At 39.5% G+C, this 21324-nt stretch overlaps 1 protein-coding gene across 1 annotated transcript in view; it reads left to right on the top strand.

Moving 5' to 3' along the window:
- The window catches only part of LOC136874858 (CCR4-NOT transcription complex subunit 6-like), a 215512-nt gene that overhangs the window by 8237 nt on the left and 185951 nt on the right, over window positions 1-21324 (top strand). The window contains exons 2-3 of the mRNA XM_067148544.2: window positions 12652-12780; window positions 20061-20247. Coding sequence (XP_067004645.1) covers window positions 12652-12780; window positions 20061-20247 — 316 coding nt within the window. The remainder of the gene's footprint in view (window positions 1-12651; window positions 12781-20060; window positions 20248-21324) is intronic.

The raw sequence follows: 21324 nt of genomic DNA, 5'->3' as shown, positions 1-21324 counted from the left end.
TCGTGCCGTTGTCATTTTATCAGCTGCTGAAGTTAACCGCTCTGATCACGTTGCAGGCGAATTCAAATGGTATTTGTGAGGTGGTATTTATAAATCTGCATGTGGCTTAAGACCAGCTTCAGAATACCAATCAAAGAAAAAAATCCCCAGGGCTGGGATTTGAAACCGGACCTCTAAGTTGACAGGATTGCACCGTAGCAAGTACGCTGTGTTGACACCGACTGATCCCCACAGTGTTCTCATCTGCAGAGTTCACTGATATGCATTTAGCTTATGGTGCTACTCACCAAAACAGAGCAAAGGCACGGAGAATTTACAGTGAAAGATTTCCTCACCATATCATACCGTGCAGCAATAAATTTCGATCCATTGCATGGCGATGTCGACGCTGACTAAGCTTGCATTGCATTGTGAGTTCAAGTTCACTGTACGCATGCCAGATTTCCTTTAATGACCGATCACCTAGCAGCTGCCGATGCCAAGAAATCAACATCAGACATAAACACACTGCGGGTTTAAGACATTGACTCCGTATCGTACTGGCTATGGCACGATCCTGTTAAGTTCGGAGGTCCGTGTTCAAATATCTCCCCTGGCAAATTTTTTCTTCGATTGGTGTTCTCAAGCCGGTCTTAAGCCATGTGCAGATTTAGCAACACCGCCTCGCAAAGCCCGTTTGAACTCACCCTCTGACTGGCCAACTTCAGCAGGTGATAAAATGACAAGGGCATGAGATATGGATTTTTTTTTTTTTTTTTTTTTTTTTTTATTATTTTTTTTTTATTTATCAGCATGGCCAGCACTCTAACATTCATATATCTGGTTTATGTTGTTTCCGACCACCCTGTATACATGACTGTTACTGTTCAAGAATGTCCCTGATGTCATGTTGGTTCCAAGATTTGGATCTGTTCTTGAAACAATTTTATGCATTCTTCAGAGTTGTAGGTTTTGTTAGATTTGTCACATTTTATAAATGTAACTTATTTAATGCATCAGAAATACTTCAGCTTCATCTGCCATGGCTCCTTCTTCATCCAGTTCCACTCCTGAACCTGGGCTTCTTGTGGGTTCACAACACTTTGTATGATCTTTTCGTCACTCAGTTCTTTGAGTACTGGCACACTTTTGTTGATTTCAATTCAGTTTGTAGTTTCCTTAATGGGTACATCTGTAGAAGTGTTGTTTGGCACAGCTTCTACCAAAACTATTTTGACCATCACTGGTATTGTTTGTATCTTGGTCTGCATCTTCACCATTAGGCAGAGTGTGCACCAGCACTACTATAGAGTCAGTTCTGTCACCAGATTCCACATTAAGGCAATTGCAAAAATTGCATCTTTGACATTAAACTGATTTTGGAAGCCTGTTACATCACAGTCAGAGTCCAAAAGTCCTTGCACAAAAGATCCTGTATGAAAACATTTGAAATTTCAGTCACATCTTGATCTGTCAGCTGAATCAAAGAAGTGACATCTGGTGATAGGTAAACTGCAAAGATATTGCCAGAAGCAGGGGGATGAAGAGTTCAATTGTCCTAACAACAAAAGCGCTCTGCTGCCTTCTGGTATTCCATATTTCTGAAAGTTTTCCTTTATCTCTGGTACAAAATGATGAAAAAAAAACCTGTCCTTAAATAACTTGGTGTCACCTACGCATGAGAAATTGATCCTTTTTAAGTCGTGGTGCCAATTACCATGTAAAGGAGAGGAAGTAGTTTTATATTTAGACTGCCCAAAAGCAGACTCTTGGATCATTCAGAAATTACCTCTGTCCTCTTCTGCATATATAGTACATAAACGCAGTGAAAATGTCATCCGACCTCACTGCAGCCATATTGGTTCCCAGTAGGTGGTTCAGCACAACCATTGCCACCAAAATTGCTGCTGTGAGACAGAAACCCTTGGAATTCTGCTGGAGCACTCAGCTACTGCACAACAATCGCCACCACTGAGTAAGAACACTGATTGCTCAAGCTTGAGACAGCATGGATGGGAGGTGCACAAGGAGCTTCATTGCATCTCTATTGATGACTCTAATTGAAGGGCTGACATCATAGCTATCAGCCAAAAGGACAGTAAAGCAATGGTTTTAAATCCCACCGTTTGCCTTGAAAGAGATTTGAATCAGACTTAGAAATACGAGCTATTTATGTACCATGTTTGTCTTACCTGTCATCTAAATACAAAATACCCATTGATTTCTTCTCATTGCTTTGAAGTTTTGTAAATGGAACAATGTGTCAGATGCTTACATTGTAATGTGCTTTAGATTTCCATTGTTCTCATTTGAGGTTTGGGCTTCACCGATAGCCTTGGTAGTCCTCAGCATATGCCACTGTGGAATATTCTCTAGCTGACATCATTTATTTCCATCAGGACATGGTTAAGGGCCTTTCCACTGCCTCTGAAGCAGTGGGTTATATAGCCACCCTAGGTCATTCTCATGATTTCCGGTGGTGTCTGCTTGTTGGTTGTACTGTGCCTTCAGTTGGTTGCTCTCTGTGTTCGAACACCTCCGGTCTCCTTGTCAGATCCGGCGAGTACTGGTCGGTTGGGGCAGGATGGTCCTCAGGTCAACCAAACACTAAATCCACTGGAAGACACAGCTCTCTTTCAAACGGCGTCCTCGCTGGTATAGATCTCATAGCCTCGTGCACTGCAGACCGGTAAGCTAGGGGAAGTGGGAAGGAGACCCACCTCAATCTTTCTATCTTCCACCTTCGTCTGAGTTTCCATCTTCATTTCCCTCTCATTCCAGCCATCTTCCAACATCTTCTGACCACACTCTGCTGTCTTCTGGCTGTCTTCCATCTTCTTCCTGCCATCTTGTATATTTTTCTGACCATCTCTGTAATCATCCTTTCCTGGCTTTGTACTATCCTCTTCTGGCTTTCTTTCATTGTCCTATAGCCTTCTTCCAACTTCTCCATCATCGTCGTCATCATCCTCTGGGCTTCTTCCATTGTCGTCTGGTCTTTCATTTCCTTTGTCATCTCACAGAGCACATTTAATTGAACCTCCATTTTTGCATTGCTTCTGATCTAAGCAGGCATGCAGTAATTACCACAAGAGAAAACCTAAATATTTAAATGTGTGTGTAACTACTATACACAGATGTTCCAGAATGCTGCCAATGGTGGTGGAAACCTGCAGTATCCAACCCACTTTCATTCTCAATACAGTGATGTATTTATCACACACACAGGGTCCATTCCATCTTCTGACACCACTTTTATTACGAATAAAACACTGTCTGTTTTATTGCTCTAATTTATTTCAGAATGCCCCAGTAAATGCACACACATACAATTGTATTCAACCATAAATGAACACACTAATTGCCATCTGTTTAAAAAGTCTCTAATCTCCTCACACAGCGGGCGGTCTGGCTCGCTGGCATTACCTGAGAGATGGTGATCCTGATTGACAGGCCTTTCACTTTTGCTCCTGCAAGTTCGGTCAATTTACACACAACAGCCTTTCAGGAACAGACTCGAACACAAGGCTTCTAGCCACCACAACACGTGACGACTGTTCTTTGGTTCGACTCCAGAGACAGTCCAATAATTCACACAGTTGAATACAGTGAGCTACTTAACACTGTCAACTAAACAGCAGCAGCCCAACAGTGCTAACCATCGGAGCATTACTTATCACAACAGTGACAATTAACACTGTTCCAATTACTCTTACCTCAATTGTTTTGCACGCAAACTCTAAGGAAGTCCATATTCCATAGTAGTTCACAGACAGTAGTCCATGGCAGTACACGGCAAGTACTCTGCTCAGTACTCGACGATATTCTGACTCCAGCAGGGCGCAGACGACAACCAGCACTACTGCCATTAAGCTCTAGTTGCTCACTCCACATCTGTACACATACAGCACTCTGGTCAATACTCCCAAGGCAGTACACACACCGTACTCTGCTCAGATACTCTGACCCTGATGATACGTTGGCAACAGCCAACACTGTTGCTGCCCTGGTCCAACTACTGAACTCCAACATGGACTGACTTTTCACGGCTAGCCTCCTTTTTATAGCTCGGGGAATGAGTACCGGAATATTTTGCGGTATGGCTGGAGAGGGAAATTTCTTGTTACCCGTTCCAGAAAATGCACAGGGGAACCAGACGAAGAGAACAATATCGGGAGACATCGGCCATGCCCTCAGGCATCAGATTTAAATTTATTTAAATTTAAACATCAAATTTAAATTTATTTAAATTTAATTTTGAAGAAATTTATTTAAATTTATATCACTCTTTTGAACTTCTTTTTGTTTCAGATATTACAGTATTGTGAACACCTTTCATTGTAAGTACTGGTATAAGGTCTGATTGACAGCTATGCCCAATTCATTTTGTAGCAACATTCAAAATGTCCTCTTTCCACACCCTTACTTTCAGCTGTTTTTTTCTTTTTTTGCATTCTCTTCTAATTTTTTAAAAAGTCATGTCACAATTACAATACTATGAGTATGTGCTCGAATTTATTTTGTGAAAATTTAAGGTATTTTACATGTTGCAAAAAAATATGTTCTTACATCACCCATACACGGAACGGTTCATAAACAAATTCTATATCACTACAGCCCTGATGGGCCTTGGCTGATCAAGCAACTGCTTCTCAGCCGGAAGGCTTGCAGATTACAAAGTGACTTGTGGTCATTGTAACGAATCCACTTGGCTGTTATTCTTGGCTTTCTAGACCAGGGCTGCTACCTCACCATCAAATAGCATGTCAGTAGACTTCAAACCAGACCTCAGAGCGTGACAAAAATGCCTAACCTGCTGGAAATTAGACCTGGGACTTCTAGATAAGAAGCAGATTTGCTACCCTAGACATTTAACAAAACATTCAACAAAGAAGGAGTGAGCAAGAGACATGCAAATGTAAAATACAGTGAAACGTGCCTAAACCAATCCCAGTCATTCTTCTGAAATATGGCCATTAATACAGGTGGCTGATGAATTAACATTATGAACTTCTAGAATCGGGAAAGAAGTTCATTTCATCACATGATTACCTACAGTTACCTGCTTTATATTAAAAGCAGCATGTACTTCATATACAGGCTTGTTGGAAACAACATGAACTGGGTATATGCATGTTAGAGGATTGGACTTACTGATAAATATTTGAAGAAAAGGAATTGGACATCTTGTGCCATTATCACGTTATCAGTTGCTGAAGTTAGCCAATCAGACCACTTTGCAGGCAAATTCAAATGGGCTTTGCGAGGCGGTTTTGCTAAATCTGTAATGGCTTATGACTGGCTTGAGTGCACCAGTCAAAGAAGGTTTGCATTGCAGTGTGAGTCTGAAGTCCAGTGTATGAAAGCCGTTTCCGTAAATGACTGGTGCCGAGAAATCAGCATCAGCAAGCGAGTTGGCTGTGCGGTTAGGGTCGTGCAGCTATAAGCTTGCATTCGAGAGATGGTAGGTTCGAATTTCACCGTCAGCGGCCCTGAAGATGGTTTGCCATGGTGTCCCATTTTCACACCAGGCAAGCGCAAAGGCCACAGCCGCTACCTTCGTAATCCTAGCCCTTTCCTGTTCTTCAGTCGCCGAAAACCTTTGATGTGTAAGTGCGACATTAATTCAGTAGCAAAACACACACGCAAAAAATCAGGATCAAACATAAGCACGTCCTGGGTTTCATCTGGTTCACTGTAGCGTACTTGCTATGGTGCAATCCTGTCAAATCAGAGGCCGATGTTCAAATCCTTTGCCTGGCGAAATTTTTTTTAAAAGTGATTCTCTCAATCAATCAATACTGATGTGCATTTAGGGCAGTCACCCAGGTGGCAGATTCCCTACCTGCTGTTTTCCTAGCCTTTACTCTCAAGGTGGTCTTAAGCCACGTGCAGATTTAACACCACCACTTTGCAAAGCCCATCTGAATTTACCCGCAAAGCAATCTGATTGGCCAGTTTCCACAGTTGATAAAATGACAACAGTGCAAGATATAAATTTCTTTTCCAGTTATTCATCAGTATGAACAACCCTATAATGCTCCTATACCCGGTTCACATTGTATCTGACCATCCTGTTTAGAGCACGCGTTTAAATATACTGTAGAATTACTTTATCTTAATTAACTTGATTTACAATCTATATTTTAAAAGAGTTCTAAATACAGCTTTGGCAAAGATGTCCATCCATTCTGTTGAACCGATTTACTTCATTTTTGTTTTATTCCCTTTGGAATTACCTGCCAGTGAATTATATGAGACATTGATAAGTCTCCAATAAGTTCAGCCAGCTTTGAGTACCTGTAATCATAAAACCAAATCATTAAATGATCACCCCAACAATTGCAGGTGAAGGCTTACCCTAACCCGCAATACAATCTGTACTTAGCAGGTTGGTAAGCGACTGACAGTTCTATTAATATTCTGATATATGTGATTTTCATCCTTAGTAATGTCATTGCATGCGACCATGTTTGATTACTATCTGTGCGATTAAAAATACCATTGCTTTCTATGACACAATACCAAGCTTTACATCAAGAACTGCAGGATATATGGATAGATTTTTACCAGATGGCATGATGATGTGAGAATGGATGAATTCTGACTACAAACTGTGGCATAGCATAACTTGCTTCTTATTAAATGTTCATGCAACCATTGAAATGGGCTGGCAAACCAATATGACTATGATAGGCATATCAAGACAAGTTATCTGACCTATTTATAATGAATGCTGCAGAGCAGCACAGGTCCTCTGGTAAAATCTTGAATTTTTGGATTGTAATTTAGAGATATTTCCACATCTCTTCCTAGCAGCACGTTTCAAAAGATCTAAACATCAAATCAGTGCGTTGTCACTGATCTGCATTTAGGACTGTCGACTAGGTGGCAGATTTCCTATCAGTTTTTTACCTAGTCTTTTCTTAAATTATTTCAAAGAACTTGGAAATTTATAGATTATTTCCCTTTATAAATTATTCCATTCTGTAATTCCTCTTCTTATAAATAAATAAATGAATATTTATTAAGATGCAAGACTGTATTCTCATCGTACTATACTGTTAATCTAATACGTAACACCGGCTGTGTGTTGCGTTATTCTCTTACTTTCTGGCACATTTGGCAATTTTGGCAAGTTTACTTACAGAAATTCCTTTCTCGCTTTCGAGAATCACTTTTCTCCTTGCCTTCAATGTTAAAACCATTCTTGACTTATCGTACATTATAGGCCTATTTTACACATTCACTGACTGAATTTACTAAAACTGAACTCAATCACCAAACTGCCAATAAGCATAATTGCACTGCACCTATTATTCCAACCAAAAACATTCCCAAATAAGTTTGCATATTGCTTGTTCAATCATGCCATCCCGTTTGTTGTTGCGCTTAATTTAGAATTTCATATACTGGTAGGCAATGGAAAAGAGAGGAGGAAGAAGGACAGTGTGTATTGTACCCCAGGAAAAAGAAACTGCAACTGTTTGGATGGCCATATGTGAAAAAATGTTGATTTTGTTATTGTGTATCTGTCTCAGGGATGAGCAAAGTATTTGGAGTGATTATGGCTGCTGTTTCATTCAATTCAGTTTGTGAAATGTATCTGGCCAGTGACATGGTGTCAGAAAGGTGGCGATATTAATGTAAACTTTGTGGGGAAAATTAACTGGTTCCAGAGAAGAATTTATTGAAGTGACCGCTAAGTGAAGCTGGCCGTATTGGCAGGTTTCACTGTATCTCCAACATCATTTGTTCATCAGCTAATGGAATGTATGTTCAAGAAAACTGCATTGGTCTCTCAGTTTGCATTACTCATGCATCCTCACCACCTTCAATATCTGGCAACTCATCCCCTTACAGTAATGCATGCCCATACTCTTCATGGCAAATCATCCACCTGTCTGTTAAGCCATTGCTGATCTAATTTATTCTGCTCTGTAGTGGCTATTCTGCACAGATCCTGCAGAACGAATGGTCTGTCATGATGTCCATAACGAGTCTCAAGAATGTTCAGTAGGATTCATATCTAGTGAGCAAAGATGCCACTGTTTAAGCAATATCAGCAGTTAAAAGAAGAGAATGATTTCTATTCAATGAATTTTTCTGCATGAAAATGAATTGTTCAAAATGCTGGCAGTGGGTTGGAGGATGCTGGTTTTGAGGAGTCTTGAGATTGTTCTGAGTGGAGGCATATGGTGAAAATATTTAATGCCACCCAAAAATCCTGTCTCAGACTCCATCTTGTCGTTAAACTTTCTAAAATACAGTACAGTAATATTCTCAATATTCTCTGTTTCTCTTCAAACACATGGTAACGGTTGTCAGAAATGAGCCATATGCAACACTCATAAATAATACCATGAACCAATGCTGAACAGTATCCTGTATGTTGTGCCCAGTTATAACTTTCCCCACAGCATTACATTGTAAGATTTGGGTCTCGCTATTGGCTTCCAGAAGTAAAGATTGACACCATGCAAGCTGTTTCTTAAATTTTCAGCAGATGCACAGTATTCTGTGCCACTAAGATGTCTTAAGAGATCATTATTAGCATGGTTCTATTAGCCTTGAGATTCTTCTGAACCCAAAGTTGTAGATAGCAGTCATCAGTTGCAAATGTACCCCATGGATAATTCATGCAAGTCTCCCTGTGGGTGGAGTCGGTAGAATACATCCATGGTATCCCCTGCCTGTCGTAAGAGGCAACTAAAAGGAGCCATCCGGGCTCTCAAACTTCGGATACCTTCATTTTTTGAAGGATTGTACTGCTTTCTTTTTCCTCTTTTTAGTAGAGAATGGTTACCCAGTTATACTTTCTCTTGAAACAAAAGTCACCACTGCCATGATGCATGGACGGCCAGTCCTTGACACTATCTGTATTCATGCTACAATTCTTTTTCTGAACTTCATTATTTTGTCTTACTCTTACATGCCTGGCAACTTCACTTGTTGATGGTCCCACCTGATAAAAAGTGACTGTTATACTTGATATTGGCCTTTTCACCATACCCACCCCCCCAACAGTATGACAACGCTTCCTTCCTGACAGTACAGCACAACTCCAACTGATATGCATCCTGTCCTTTGGCTATGTTTTGCTTTTGAGAAGCAAGATTACGTACAGATTTGCTTTCTTTTACTCCCACTTTAAGGGTCTTCCTGTGGATGTTTTTTTTAATTTGTAGAGGTAATACAAAATTTCTTGTATAGTGTGTTGGTTTAATGTACTAATGTCTTGGCTATAGTTCATTGGTAGATTAGCTGTCTTTAACCTGTGACCCAGCATTGCTGTGATTACAGTATACTTCTGTAACTGTGACCAGATCAGCAGAAGTAAGATGGGGTAAGGATGCATTTGGATTTGAGAGGCTGTAGGAAAGGCTTTGCTAGCCTTCCCTCACATTATATTTAACATTCATAATTTTTAGCTATACACTGCCTAATTTTTAGTTATACACTGCCAACCAAAATGAATATAGCAAGGAATACAGTAATTAAATCTCTTTTTTTTTAAATATATTTTTTTGTCATTTTAGATAGAGGAGCAAATAGGAGATCTATCATTTATCACAGTATATTATCAATTGTTTACATTGGAGAACCCTGTCTAAATATTATGGACCACCAAGTGAGTTGGCTACATGGTTTGGGTCATGTAACTGTTAGTTTGTATTTGCATTCGAGAGGTAGTAGATTTGAACACTCTGTGGGCAGCCCTGAAGATGGTTTTTCCATGGTTTCCCATTTTCATGTCAGGCAAATGTTGGGACTGTACCATAATTAAGGTTTAGACCTTTCTTATCCCATCGTTCCCATAAGACCTGTCTGTGCTGGTGCAACACAGAACAAATAGAAAAGAAATACAGAGAATAAATTTTGTCATACTACAATACCGCAGTATAAATAATAATTAATTTTGTTAATTTATTCTCATTTTCAATCATTCACTACTGATTTGCATTTAAGGCAGTCAACCAGGTGGCAGATTCCTTATTTATTGTTTTCCTAGCATTTTCTCAAATGATTGCAAAGAAATTGAAAATTTATTGAACATCTCCTTTGGCAAGTTATTCCAATCCTTAACTCCCCTTCCTATAAATAAATATTTGCCCCATTTTGTCCTCTTGAATTCCAGCTTTATCTTCATATTGTGATCTTTCCTATTTTTCAAGACATCACTCAAACTTAGTTGTCTAATGATGTTATTCCACGCCATCTTTCCACTGTCAGCTCGGAACATACCACTTATAATTTGCATACATATTTGAATTTTGAATTTTGAATTTATCTATTCCACCTATTCAATACAATTGATTTTGTGTTATTAGAAATTCATTTTACTACAACACTACATTAAAAGGGACATGTTTCGCTCGGTTTCTGAGCATCCTCAGCCTTTGTAACTTATGTCAAGGTTAAGACCTGTCATTGTTAATTTGCTTATAACTAATTTGTACCTAATTATGATTCTAAAAACTAAGTGGTAAAATACGTGAACATAGGCATTTGTGAACACAATGGACAGTTAAACAATTTAAAATGACAGTGCTAAAATTAGGATAGACATTGCTTCTAATAACACTGACGTCCAAAACACAGTAATATCCTCACAGTAACAAGATTTGGCTAAAATTCCCAAGTTCCTTTTTTGTAAAAAACAATTGATCGTTGACTTATTATATTGTATACATTAAAATTTGAGTCATAAATCCTGTTAAAACTCAATAGTATTTAAAGCTTAAAGTCTTAATATGCGTGTCAAAGAGGTTGGAAATATTCTGCATCATGTGTTGGTTTGAGTCATGCTTCTGTAATTTATTAATTGTAAATGGTAAAATGCAACTTGTTGGTAGTTTCCTTGAACTGGTCGTGATTTGACGAGCAGAATTTACATTGGAAGCATTTCGTTATTATGAGAGCTTGGTCAAAAGGGAAGTCTTGAAATGTCGATATATTATCCTTTTTCACAATCTTTAAGTGATGGTGCATCTGTAACGAAGGAAATTACGTGGTAATGTTGTGTGTTATTGTGCTTTCACAGTGATTGTATTGGTGTGCGTCACTTACCCCTTTGACTGTTATTAGAATGCCTCGTGGTGCTTGTTACATCACGGTGACTGCTTGCTTTCTTGTTTCTACTTCATTTTAAATTGTTAAACTGTCCATTGTGTTTACACATGCCTATGTTCAAGTATTTTACCGTTTAGTTTTTAGAATCATAATTAAGTACAAATTAGTTATAAGCAAATTAACAATGACAGGTCTTGAAATTTTAACCAACATGAATGAATATTTTATTTTATCATAACTATCATATATGTTTTAATTTTCGTGCCATTTTGTCAAATCTTTTATCTATTGTATCATCATAACTATCACATGTCTTTTAATTGTCTTGCCATTTTGTCAAATCTTTTAGCTGAAGATGTTCCATAATCGGAACGAAACGTGTCCTAGAGATTAAGCTGGTTTATATAATGTAATTAATAAAACTATTAGATAGAAATTGATAAGTATTGGAAGGTGGGAACCTACTTATAACTTAACATACCACTTAGTCAAGCAGCTCGTCTCCTTTCTGCCAAGTCTTCCCAGCCCAAACTTTGCAACATTTTTGTAATGCTACTCTCTTTTTTCTTTTTTTTTTCTTTCTTTTTTCGGAAATCACCCGGAACAAATCGAGCTCCTTTCCTTTGGATTTTTTCCACTTCTTGAATCAAGTAATCCTGGCGAGGGTCCCATACACTGGAACCATGCTCTAGTTGGGGTCTTACCAGAGACTTATGCCCTCTCCTTTAAATCCTTACTGGTACTACAACCCCTAAAAAATACTCTCATAACCATGTGGAGAGAGATGTTCCTCTTATTTGCAATCATATTTATGCGATTACCCCAATGAAGATCTTTCCTTATATTAACACCTAGGTACTTACAATGATCTCCCAAAGGAACTTTCACCCCATCAATACAGTAATTAAAACAGATGACTTTTCCTATTTGTGAAACCCACAACTTGCCTTTTAACCCTGTTTATCATCATACCATTGCTTACTGTCCATCTCGCAACATTATCGAGATCATTTTGCAGTTGCTCACAATCTTGTAAATTATTTATTACTCTGTACAAAATACCATCATCTGCGAAAAGCCTTATCTCTGATTCCACTTCTTTATTCATATCATTTATATATATATATATAAGAAAACATAAAGGTCCAATAATACTGCCTTGGGGAATTCCCATCTTAATTATTACAGGGTCAGATAAAAATTCACCTACTCAAATTCTCTGGGTTCTATTTTCTAGAAATATAGCCACCTAGTCAGTCACTCTTTTGTCTAGTCCAATTGCACTCATTTTTGCCAGTAGTCTCCCATGACCCACCCTATCAAATGCCTTAGATAGGTCAGTCGCGATACAATCACGATTCTGGACCACCTACTCAACATAGTTGGTTGGGCATGTGCATTCTATGTCCATGTTGTTATTGTTATTATAGATTTGAAACTTGTAACTCTGTGGTTTTGTCATCTCTCGGTCAAATTATGATATGAATACGGTGGAATGTTGTTTGCCTGTAGATCCAGAAAAAACTGTTCATAAGGTATATGTGCTTACAAAGCACAGAAGATTGGCAAATTACTCACTGACTGGTAATATTGTTGCAGGTTTTAGCATGTCACGCAATCATAAGGATAAGTATGAGAATACCACCTCTCGTCGGTCACACACAATCATGTCCAGTGAGGATGCAGCTGCTGGAAAGAAATCTCATTGGCCGGAATTGGAGATAACAGGTGAGGAGATAAAATATATTTATTTATGGTATTTGTATCCTTGTACAGCTGCCAACAAATATTGTTATACAGCTTTCACTGAAGCCTGTCTCATTTTTGGCTGGATAGTAATAAAGAAAGAAAGAAAGGGAGGGAGGGAAAAACAGAAGTTAATGTTGTTTTAGATAAATTAGGTGAACTCATAATAGATCCCAGGAAATCACTGGTCAGGTGGAGGGAATATTTTGAAAATCTCACCGCAAAAGGAAATCTTCCTGATGACCTGGTAACCTGGTGACGCGAACAACCCAGCTCATGGAAATGAAGACATTTATGTTGATGAAATTATGCTTGAGGAAGTTGAAAGGATGGTAAATAAACTCCATTGTCATAAAAGAGCAGGAATAGATGGTGTAATATAGTGGGAAGACAGGGATGAAATAGCTCCATTGAATAATATTAGCATGGAATGTTAGTAAGATACCTTCTGATTGGACGAAAGCAGTAATTGCACCTATCTATAAGCAAGGGGATGGGAAGGATTGCAACAGCTATCGAGGTATTTCATTCATCAGTATACCAGGCAAAGTGTTCACTGGCATCTTGGAAGGGAGGGTGCACTCAGTTGTTGAGAGTACAGTAGTTGGATGAAAACCAATGTGGTTTCAGACCACAGAGGGGCTGTGAGGATCAGATTTTCGGTATTTGCCAGGTAATTGAAAAGTGCGATGGGAGGAATAAGGGTAAAAAACTTCAGGATGAGGAAATTAGACAGAAGTACACGGATAGATCAGTAAAAAGTTCATGTTTATGTTTAGTAGGTCTAGAGATCGCATATGACAGAGTACTGTCGTTTCGGGAGGCATTTGTGTTGACAATTGTACTGCAGTGAGAATTGATGATAGGATCAGTTCTTGGTTCAGTGTACTTACAGGGGTTAGACAAGGCTGTAATCTTTGTTGTTCATAGTTTACGGGGATCATCTACTGAAAGGTATTAAGTGGCACGGAGGGATTTAGTTAGGTGAAAATGTAGTAAGCAGTTTGGCCTCTGCAGACGACTTGGTGTTAATGGCAGATTGTGCCGAAAGCCTGCAGTCTAGTATCGTGGAATTTTAAAATAGGTGCAGTGAGTATGCTACGAAAATTGGCCTTTCCAAGACTAAATTGATGTAAGTAGGTAAGAAATCCATGAGAACTGAGTGTCAGGATGGGAATACAAACCTGGGACATGTAGATAATTTCAAGTATTTAGGATGGTAGTATTGTAAGTGTGATTGAATCACGGTGCAACAAAGCTAATGCTGTGAGTTTGCAGTTGCAATCAATTCGCAACACGGTTGCATTCACCTCCTGGACAAACTATCTTTACACTGGTCTGTTTTCAGATCAACTTTGCTTTATGGGAGTGAAAACTGGGTGGACTCTGGATATCTTATTCTTAAGTTAGAAATAACAGACATGAAAGTAGTGAGAATGGTTGCTGGTACAACCAGGTGGGAACAATGGCAGGAGGGTACTCAGAATGATGATATAAAGGCCAAGTTAGGAATTAACTCAATGGATGAATCTGTACATATAAACCAACCTTGGTGGTGGTGTCATGTGAGGCAAATGGAGGAGAATAAGTTTCCTAGGCCTACAATGGACTTTGTTATGGGGGGTAAGAGAAGTAGAGGGAGACCAAGACAACGATGGTTAGACTCGGTTTTGTAATGATTTAAAGATAAGAGATAGAGATCTAAACGAGGCAACAGAACTAGTTACAAACAGAGGATTTTGGTAGCGGTTAATAAATTCACAGAGGCTTGTAGGCTGAACACAGAAGGGCACGACGTATATAATGAAGATGTATGTAAGTTCATTCTCACTCAATATCACAATATCATCAGCAGCAAATAACCAACCTCTAGTATTTTCTGGCCACATCTTTCTTTTAACTACCTTCTACACTTTGTCCATTACAGTGACAAACAAGAGAGGGGACAACACACGTCCCTGTCTCAATCCTGTCTTCACTTCAAACCGATCTATCTTTCCAATCTTTGTCTTTACTCTGCATTTACATTTCCTGTACAATGCTTGGATCAGGTGTACCTTTTTCTCTGCAGCTCCTTTATTTCTCAATGCTCTGCATGCGTTTTCCCAGAGTAGACTATCATATGTCTTCCGGATGACAATAAAAGTCATTGCTACATCCTTATTATACTCCCAATTTTTTCTTGTCTCGTAGCAAATGTCAAATCTGCTGTTGATTTGCCCTGCAGAAACCATGCTGTTCTTCTTGCAGTTGTTGTTTTACTACCTTTGTCAGTCTATCTTCCATAATCCACTTACATATTACAGTGAGTGACTTCTCAATAGTTATCAGATATCTTTCTGTAACTTTTCTTAAATATTGGCACTCTCTCTCCTCTTCCTCATTCCTCAGGTATTTTTCCACTTGACATTTAGAATCATTTCAAAATACTGTTTTACCAGGCAAGTTGGCCGTGCGGTTAGAGGCGCATGGCTGTGAGCTTGCATCTGGGAGATAGTGGGTTCGAATCCCACTGTCGGCAGCACTGAAGATGGTTTTCCGTGGTTTCCCATTTTCACACCAGGCAAATGGTAGGGCTGTACCTTAATTAAGGCCATGGCCGCTTCCTTTCAACTCCTAGGCCTTTCCTATCCCATCGTCGCCATAAGACTTATCTGTGTCGGTGCGACGTAAAGCCAATAGCAAAAAAATAATGTTTCCACGTCTTCTCTTTCTCCCTTAGCCTACACATCACCTGTCTTAATTTTTATTTTTACACACTCTCTCTCTCAGGGTAATAAAGTTATCAAGGATTTCAGAGAGAAAAGAATTACACCTCACCTGTCATAATTTTTATTTTTACACTCTCTCTCAGAATAGGAAAGTTATCAAGGATTTCAGAGAGAGAAGAATTAGTATGGAAACTGAAACAGATAGACACAAAGGAAAGTTTCAAGAGGAAACCAAGACGACAGTCGTAAATGGGGATTTAAATGGAATGGTAGAATAATGCTATGAAATCAAGGTTGAAAGCGAAAAAATGTCATTGGTTGAATTTCTCTCTGCACTTCATAGACTTGTTGACAATATTTGAGATAGAAAAATAAATATGACCTATTATTGATTTTACCCCTGTCAAGTTTCCTTCTATCTGCTGTCACATCTTTTTCCAATTCTCTGGTGAAGTTCTCCCAAGTTTCTCTTCTCTCACTATGCATTGAAACAACTTTCTTACTTCCTTGTCACTCTTATCTTCTTAACCTCACTTTTGTTCTCTATCCATATTTTTCAGTGCTATTTTCTTTTGTTTCACTGTCTCTCTAGATGTTTTGCTCCACTAAAGCATTTCTTTCTCCTTCCTCTTAGCACTAGTTCCGCCACAAATTTCTTTCCACTCTTTAAAACTGCTCTCTTAAATTCATACCAGTCTACACTCAATTTAACTCCCCGTTTTGGATTGTTCTCTTGATTTCCTCTTATATTTTCTCTGTTGTGTCTATCTCTCTCAGTTTCCACACTAATTCTTCTCTCTCTCAAATCCTTGATCCGTGGTGATTTTCCTATCCTGAATTTCTTCGCCTGAATTGGTGTACAATCAATCTGTGATCGCCATCTAAGGTTTCACTTGGAAACATTAACGCATCTCATGGTCTTTGTCCTGCCACCCCACCCACACCAGATGATGTTGGAATTCTTCTTCCTGAACCAAGTATACCTAATTATCAGATCATTTCTCTCTCAGAAATTCTCATGGTCATTGTTTCTTTGTGCATACCCAATTGGGCCAACCAACATCTCCACCCTGTTTTTTCTTGGTCCACCTGTGAATTTAGATCTCTCACCACCACCACCACCATCTCATTTCTAATAATATTTTCTTCGAATGCGTTCAGGAAATCCTCCATTCTCTTTTCCTACTTTTCTATGTGGGGCATATACTTGTAGCCTATCCAATCTTTCTCTATTCTTCTAATCTTGATTGTTAATTTTATTATTGTATCACGTATCCTACATTTTCTAGCACATTAAGTACACCTTTATTTACTCTAAAATCTTCCCCAATTTTTGCTTCTCTTTACCCACTCCAGTAGCTCTTTTTCTCCATTTCCTGTCCATTTTGTTTCACTTGTAGATATCCAGCTTCTTGTCACACATACAGTCCACTCACTACTTCCAAGATGCTTACCATGCCTGCCTTCAGATTTTCCAACTTATTGCCCATTTTTCATGGCATTCTCAGGATTCCATATATTATATGTCATTTTTGGGGTTGTCATAGCCTTTGCCCTGATCCATTATGATATTCCATATTTAGGCCGAGGGCGGATGAAATATAAACGGGAATTACTTTTTAAAATGTATTTCATGAACCAAAAAAACACATATGGACATCACTTTTCTACATAGTGTCGTGCCTTCGATACACATTTTCTCCATGGGATTGGTAAGTTTTTTATGCCGTCCTGATAGGCAGAAGAGGGACGTGTGCGGAGCCTGTTGCGCACAAATTCTTCTACACTGCTATCATCATTGAACCACTGTCATCCTAGGTCTTGTTTGAATGGTCCAAACAAATGGTAGTCGCAGGGCGATAAATCTGAACTGTACGGAGGGTGTTCCAGAGATGTCCAGTGAATTTCCTCCAGTTTTTTTCGCGTTAAAGCAGCAGTATGCAGCCTTGCCTTGTGTGGAGAACAATGACATTTCGGATCGGCTGCCGGTGTCGCTCATTGTGATACGCAGCTTTTACTTCATCCAAAAGGCAACAGTAATAGGCTGCATTAATTGTTCTTTGTTCTGAAGAAAATCTACCAGCAAAACGCCCATAGAGTCCCAGAAAACAGTTGCAAGCACCTTTCCAGCAGATGGGCGTGTTTTGACCTTGACCGGACCTGCTTTCTCTCTTCGCTGCCACTCCATGCTTGCTTGCTTTGACTTTGGGTGTAATGGTGCACCCAAGTTTCATCACACTGAGCTCAATAGCTGCAGTAGCTTAAGTGCGGCCAGTATCCAGTATTCGGGAGATAGTGGATTTGAACCCCACTGTCGGCAGCCCTGAAGATGGTTTCCCGTGGTTTCCCATTTTCACACTAAGCAAATTCTGGGGCTGTACCTTAATTAAGGCCATTGATGCTTCCTTCCCACTCCCAGCCCTTTCCTGTCCCATCATCGCCATAAGACGTATCTGTGTCGGTGCGACGTAAAGCAATTTGCAAAAAAAGTCACAAGTCACAATACAATGCAAGAAATCCTCTGCTTCCTCCTCGTAGAGACGCAGGAGTCTCTGACAAACTTCCTGTTGTAATGTATTTTGTTCCTGGTTGAGGAGACGAGGAACCCAGCTGGCAGACAATTTTCTGAAATGGTGTTCATCTCGGATATGATGGTTTGAACACTTCAGTAACTTATTCTTACGGCTAAAACAATTTGCTAAATTTTTATTCGCCGATCTTCACCAATAATGTCATGAATGGCAACAATACAGTATAGTCTGCAGTGATGCTTGTCCGCGGTCTCCATTCATGAGGTTCATTGTCCACAGCTTCTCTTCCTGTCACAAATTTTTTAGCCCATTCATACACGAGTCTGTGAATGTGTTTCTTCCCCAAACTGTGTGCGGAGCCGCGTCAAAATTTCGGAATGTTTGGTGCACACTTTTGCAAGAAATTTTATAATGATGCATTGTGCAGCAGACCTGTGCGCCTCTTGCTTACGCATGGTGTACTGAAGCAGCCCAGCTCTCCACCGTCTTTCGCGTGCACAAACCCCTTCTCCAGACACCCCCCACCAACGTCCTGGCAAAGCTCCGCTTCAGAATTAGTACTAAGAGCAGCAGTACATTCAAATTCCCGTTTATATTTGATCTGCCTTCGTATTAGTTCACTACATCTCATAGATATGTTAGAACTTCTGCCAGCATAATATATAGGCCATCCCTGACCTGGGAAACAGATTCCTTTTGTAGCCACCCCTAACATGAGGAATGAATTTCAGTGGCATTTTCTCCACTGTCACTTTTGGAAGCTGCTGGGTCTCCCAGTGTGTCGGGTTATTTTTGACACTCTGCATGGAGTCACTGGCTGTACGGTGTATTCCAATTACTGTAGCAGATGTATTCTTGCTATTATTATTATTATTATTATTATTATTATTATTATTATTATTATTATTATTATTATTGTTTTTGTTGTTGTTGTTGCGAATAAAACTCCATTTGTTTCATTACTCTAATTTATTTCAGGATGGCCTAATAAATGCACACACACATATTTATACACAGGCAATTCTAACCGTTTATGAATGGCCACACTAATTACCAGTCTATTTACAAATCTCTCTACCTTATGGCACACCAAGGGTCCAGCCCATTCGTTTACCTGGGACGCTAATCCTTACTTTCACTTTCGCAAAGTCCAGTCACCTCCTACAGCCGCTGTGCGTAGACAGCTGGATTTGAACACAGTATCGCTGGTTATACAACACACAACGACTGTTCGTTGGTTCGGCTTCACAGATGTACTTCACATAGTCCCAGGCAGTGAACGACTAAACAGCTCACCAGTATTGAACAGCAGGGACGATACTCACAACAACGAGCATTAACACAGGTCCATTTATCTTCACACTCACAATAGCGCGTTTCCTCGCTGGCTCACAGCGATTCTCGGTCCACAGAATTACACGAACACACAGTACAGTCTACCGTCCTATCACCTCCAGTGTCTCTCCGACACCACAACAGCTCATGGTTCAGACCTCGGTGGGACACTGGCGACAGCCAACACCTCTGTCGCTCTCAGCCCAGCCACCGAACCCCAACACACCGAGTCTCACACAGAGTCCAACGCTAACTGACTCTCCGCGGCTAGCCTCCCTTTTTATAGCTCGCGTGATTTTATCCAGAAATTTCACGATGTCACTACAGGCAGAACAATCCCATTGAATCTCCAAGGAACTTACAGCTATGCCGGGCGCCAAGAACAATATGCGGAAAGGCCAGCCCCACCCCACAGGCCGGCTGGGAGATTCCAGGTCATCTTGAGTCACCAGCCCCTTCCTGGAAGTACCGAACGGAGCTCCCACGGGGCTGGCACGTAACATTATTATTATTATTATTATTATTATTATTATTATTATTATTATTATTATTATTATTATTATTATTTCTCATAACACTGTTGCCTAAAGTTTAAATATTATGTTTATGATTGTTCTTTATGATGAACTTTCATTCTGTGTGTGTGTGTGCTGAGAAATAAGGGGATTGTGCTGTTCTGTTCCAGGGACTATCCGCAATTTAAGTCCAAACCTGTGGCAACTCACTCACCTCACATCATTGTACCTGAATGACAATAGCCTTACTCGAATCCCGCCAGACATCGCCAAATTGATTAACCTGAGAATCCTCGACTTGTCCAGTAATAAGTTGCGTAGCTTGCCGGCCGAACTCGGTGAACTAATCCAACTCAGGTATTATGTGCTGTGCTTATTAGTAACTATTGTGTTTATTGAGGAGCAAGTTAATCTTTTAATTTATTCTTACAGAGTATTTAACTGATTTGTAGCACTACTGTAGAATTAGAATTGCTATAAATGAAATTATTTGGAAAGAACATGGAAAATTTAGTAACTGTATGATTAGACATGCGTTAATGTTCATTGTGTTTTTAGTATAAGAAGGTTCTCAGTCATGGTTTTCTTTCTGCTGTATCATATCCTCATCTGATCTCGACTCTCATCAGGGATTGATGTTCTCAACAAGTCAAAAAAATGTTGGGGGTACTGAGTCCAGAGTCCATATAATTCTCATAGATTCTTTAGCAAATATATTCTCCTTCCTTCAATCTTACCTTGTAAGATAAGTTGAAGGAGTCTGTACTTATCATTTCAAATCGTATGGCCAGAATACTCTTGTACCTTCTTTTTGATGTTGTCCATGATCTCTAGCTCTTTCTTCAGGTGTTGGCATACTTCAGTGTTGCGTATTCTATCAAACCATATTTTGAGCAGGCGTTGTGAAGGATTGAAGTTTTTTGCTGGCATTCTCTGTTAGGGTCCAGGCCTCAGCATCAAATGGTAAGACAGAAAATGCATAACACCGAAGTGAACAGAGTTGGAGATTAATATTAAAGTCCCTGTTATAGAGGATTTTTAATAATTCTCTTGAATGCAGTCCTTGCCTGTCCAATCTGGGACCTAATTTCAACAGCATTGTTCCAGCTGTGATCTAGTATGCTGCCAAGATACATGAAGCATTGGAATTGTTCTAGTGATCTACCAGCTACTGTCAACCAACAGGTTGAATTACATGTTTGCTTACAACCATTACTTTGGTCTTTTTTGTTTTTAAACACAGACCTTTTGACCACACAGTTTGTAGATCTTCAGCACTTGTTGCAGGCAGAATATCATCATCTGCATATTGCAAATTATATTTATTGTGGTCCCGTTAATGATAATCTCCTGTTTTTCGATTGCATAGGTTTTTGCTATGAACGTTAACTGATCCCGTCTGATTTCAATACAGGTTGTCAATAATTTGGATGT

Source organism: Anabrus simplex, chromosome 1 (genome assembly GCF_040414725.1).
Source record: "Anabrus simplex isolate iqAnaSimp1 chromosome 1, ASM4041472v1, whole genome shotgun sequence".
Classification (NCBI taxonomy): Eukaryota; Metazoa; Arthropoda; class Insecta; order Orthoptera; family Tettigoniidae; genus Anabrus; species Anabrus simplex.
Note: the sequence above shows the minus strand (reverse complement) of the source record. Positions and strands in the feature narration are given on the sequence as shown.